General features: G+C 55.5%; 1 protein-coding gene across 1 annotated transcript in view; it reads right to left on the reverse strand.

Moving 5' to 3' along the window:
• Positions 1-3: 3 nt before the first annotated feature.
• The window catches only part of LOC106818331 (uncharacterized protein C2orf42-like), a gene marked incomplete at its 3' end in the record, with an annotated part of 9,960 nt that continues 7,590 nt past the window's right edge, over positions 4-2,373 (reverse strand). Inside the window, 6 exon segments of the mRNA XM_014823047.1 lie at positions 4-13; positions 148-265; positions 668-805; positions 1,066-1,204; positions 1,605-1,803; positions 2,119-2,286. Of these exon segments, the coding sequence (XP_014678533.1) occupies positions 4-13; positions 148-265; positions 668-805; positions 1,066-1,204; positions 1,605-1,803; positions 2,119-2,286 (772 nt within the window).

Genomic DNA, 2,373 nt, shown 5'->3' on the forward strand with positions numbered 1-2,373 from the left:
TAACGCATTCTTCCTGTAAACACACACGCACGCACGCACGCACGCACGCACGCACGCACGCACGCACGCACGCACGCACGCACGCACGCACGCACGCACGCACACACATAGCACGATGTCACCTGTAGGGGGCGCCGGCGCTCATACCTTACGAAGGCCGTCGTAGAGTTGGGAAGTCGTTTCTTCTTGCCTCCGGATGCGATTCGCTGCTGCAGACAGTCGAAGAATTTCTGCGGTGCGTGAAACACTAGAGGCTCAGGGTGACCTGCCGGAAAGAGAAAGAGAGAGAGAGGATGGTGATGACGAGGATGATGAGGTGACGACTCTATCTGTCTCGCACTATCTTTCTATTTTCCACCTCTCTCTCAAGCTTACTCCTCCCCCTCTCCCCCTCTCCCACTCCCTCTCCCCCCCTCCTCTCTCTCCTCTCTCCCTATCTCACACACTCACCATCAAACTGGTAGTGCATGCTCTCTCCCTCTCCTCTCCCGTCTCCCCCCTCTCTTCTCTCCTCCTCGTCTCACCTCTCTCGCCTCTTCCCTCTCCCTCTCCCTCTCCCCTCTCTATTAATCTCTCCTGCTCTCGTCTCTCTGCTCTCTCTTCTCTCTCTTTTCTCCCCTCTCCCTCTCTCTCTCCTTCTCCTTTCGTCTCTATCTCACACACTCACCATCAAACTGGTAGTGCATGCTTTCGTTGATGCGGTCAGTGATGCTTGCTAGCCATTCGTGAAACGTCAGCGTCAGCTCATTCTCATCAACGGGGGCGCCACCGATCACCGCTAGCTTCTTCGCCGGAGACGGCGACGCTGCGTGTGAGAGAACAGATGCTCACTGTGGCGGCCGGCGCTAGATGGCGCCGCTGGTCGAGACGCGGCGAATGAGCGAACGAAATTTCTCGAGGGAGATTAATGACGGATTAGATTTTGGTTCAGTGAGCACTAACGACCAACGCGGCCGGTCGCTGATGGTTATCGGCCCGACCACGCGATTGCGGCCGGTTGCTACGGTAACGGTCGGCACGCGATTTCCAGCTGGTTGCAACGATTACGAGCATCGCTATGGTTACCTGTCATGTGCGTGGCGGCGCGTTTCATGGGGGTGGGTGACAATGCACCGACACCGCCCCCGCCTCCGCCAGCGTCATGTAGCGTGAGGAGAGCGGTGCTGGCTTGTGCAGTCTCCATGTCCGCCGGCTCCTCCACCGTCTACACAGCGAGCGAGGGAGCAAGGGGGAGCGAGGGAGCGAGGGAGCGAGGGAGCGAGGGAGCGGGGGAGCGAGGGAGCGAGGGAGCGAGGAGGCGGAGAGATAATACATGTTAATACCAAAATTGAAATAAAGAAAGCAGTGTGCAAGACTTCATTCTTGAAAATCCAATAAAATCGAACACACCCGAGTGTTTACTACATGTTATGTGTATTGCGCACCGCTGCATAGAATCTGAATTTATGTCTGATACACACGATTAGAAACGCCATTATAATCAATGATATTTTTTATCACAAGCAATATTCGTTCTTGCCCAAGATCCCCCCTCTCACCTAACCACTTCACCCGCCACCCTCTCACCTACCCCCTCTCACCTGCCCCTCTCTCTCCTCTCTTACCTGTATGATAATCTCTGTGTCAGGCACCGCGGTGGCGGCGGCGGCGGATTTCTCGTCGTGCTGCTGTTCATCCGTGACCTCGGTGAGGATCGTGACGAGACTCGCCGTCGAGCGATCGAGGTTGATGTAGAACGCAAACTCCTCAGCCAGCTTGTCATCGCTAGCAAACGCGCAGATGCACGCGTAGAAATGTACACACCTGTGACGAGGTAGGGAGCGGGTGACGGTGAGTGTTAGGAAGATGGAGTTATTTACATGACAGTCGGTCCAATACAATAAATGCGGCAATCCATTCAAGTTCTCCCCGTACCTTGTAAGTTCCACTAATGACACGTGCACACCTACGTGTATGCACGCACGCAGGCACGCACGCACGCACGCACGCACGCACACACACCTACGCACACACGCACGCACGCACTCACGCACGCACGCACCCACGCACGCACGCACGCACGCATGCAGTCACACACCTACGCACACAAGCACGCACGCACGCAAGCTGCTGCCGTACCTGCGATGGCTGTCCAGCTCCTTCTGTGAGCAGTGCATGCGATCTCTATACGACTTGAACTCTCGGCAGCTGCAGATAAACTTGCAGTCGCTCGTGTCTTTCTTCTTAGACGGATCGGTGAAGAAGAAGTGAAGGAAGCCGAGAGCGTGCTTCGAACTCACCTTGCACCTGTCGAAGTGTTAATCATCATCACCATCATCACCATCATCACCACCATCATCACCATCATCACCATCATCACCATCATCACCATCA

This window comes from Priapulus caudatus, unplaced genomic scaffold (genome assembly GCF_000485595.1).
Source record: "Priapulus caudatus unplaced genomic scaffold, Priapulus_caudatus-5.0.1 Scaffold2168, whole genome shotgun sequence".
NCBI classification, from domain to species: Eukaryota; Metazoa; Priapulida; class Priapulimorpha; order Priapulimorphida; family Priapulidae; genus Priapulus; species Priapulus caudatus.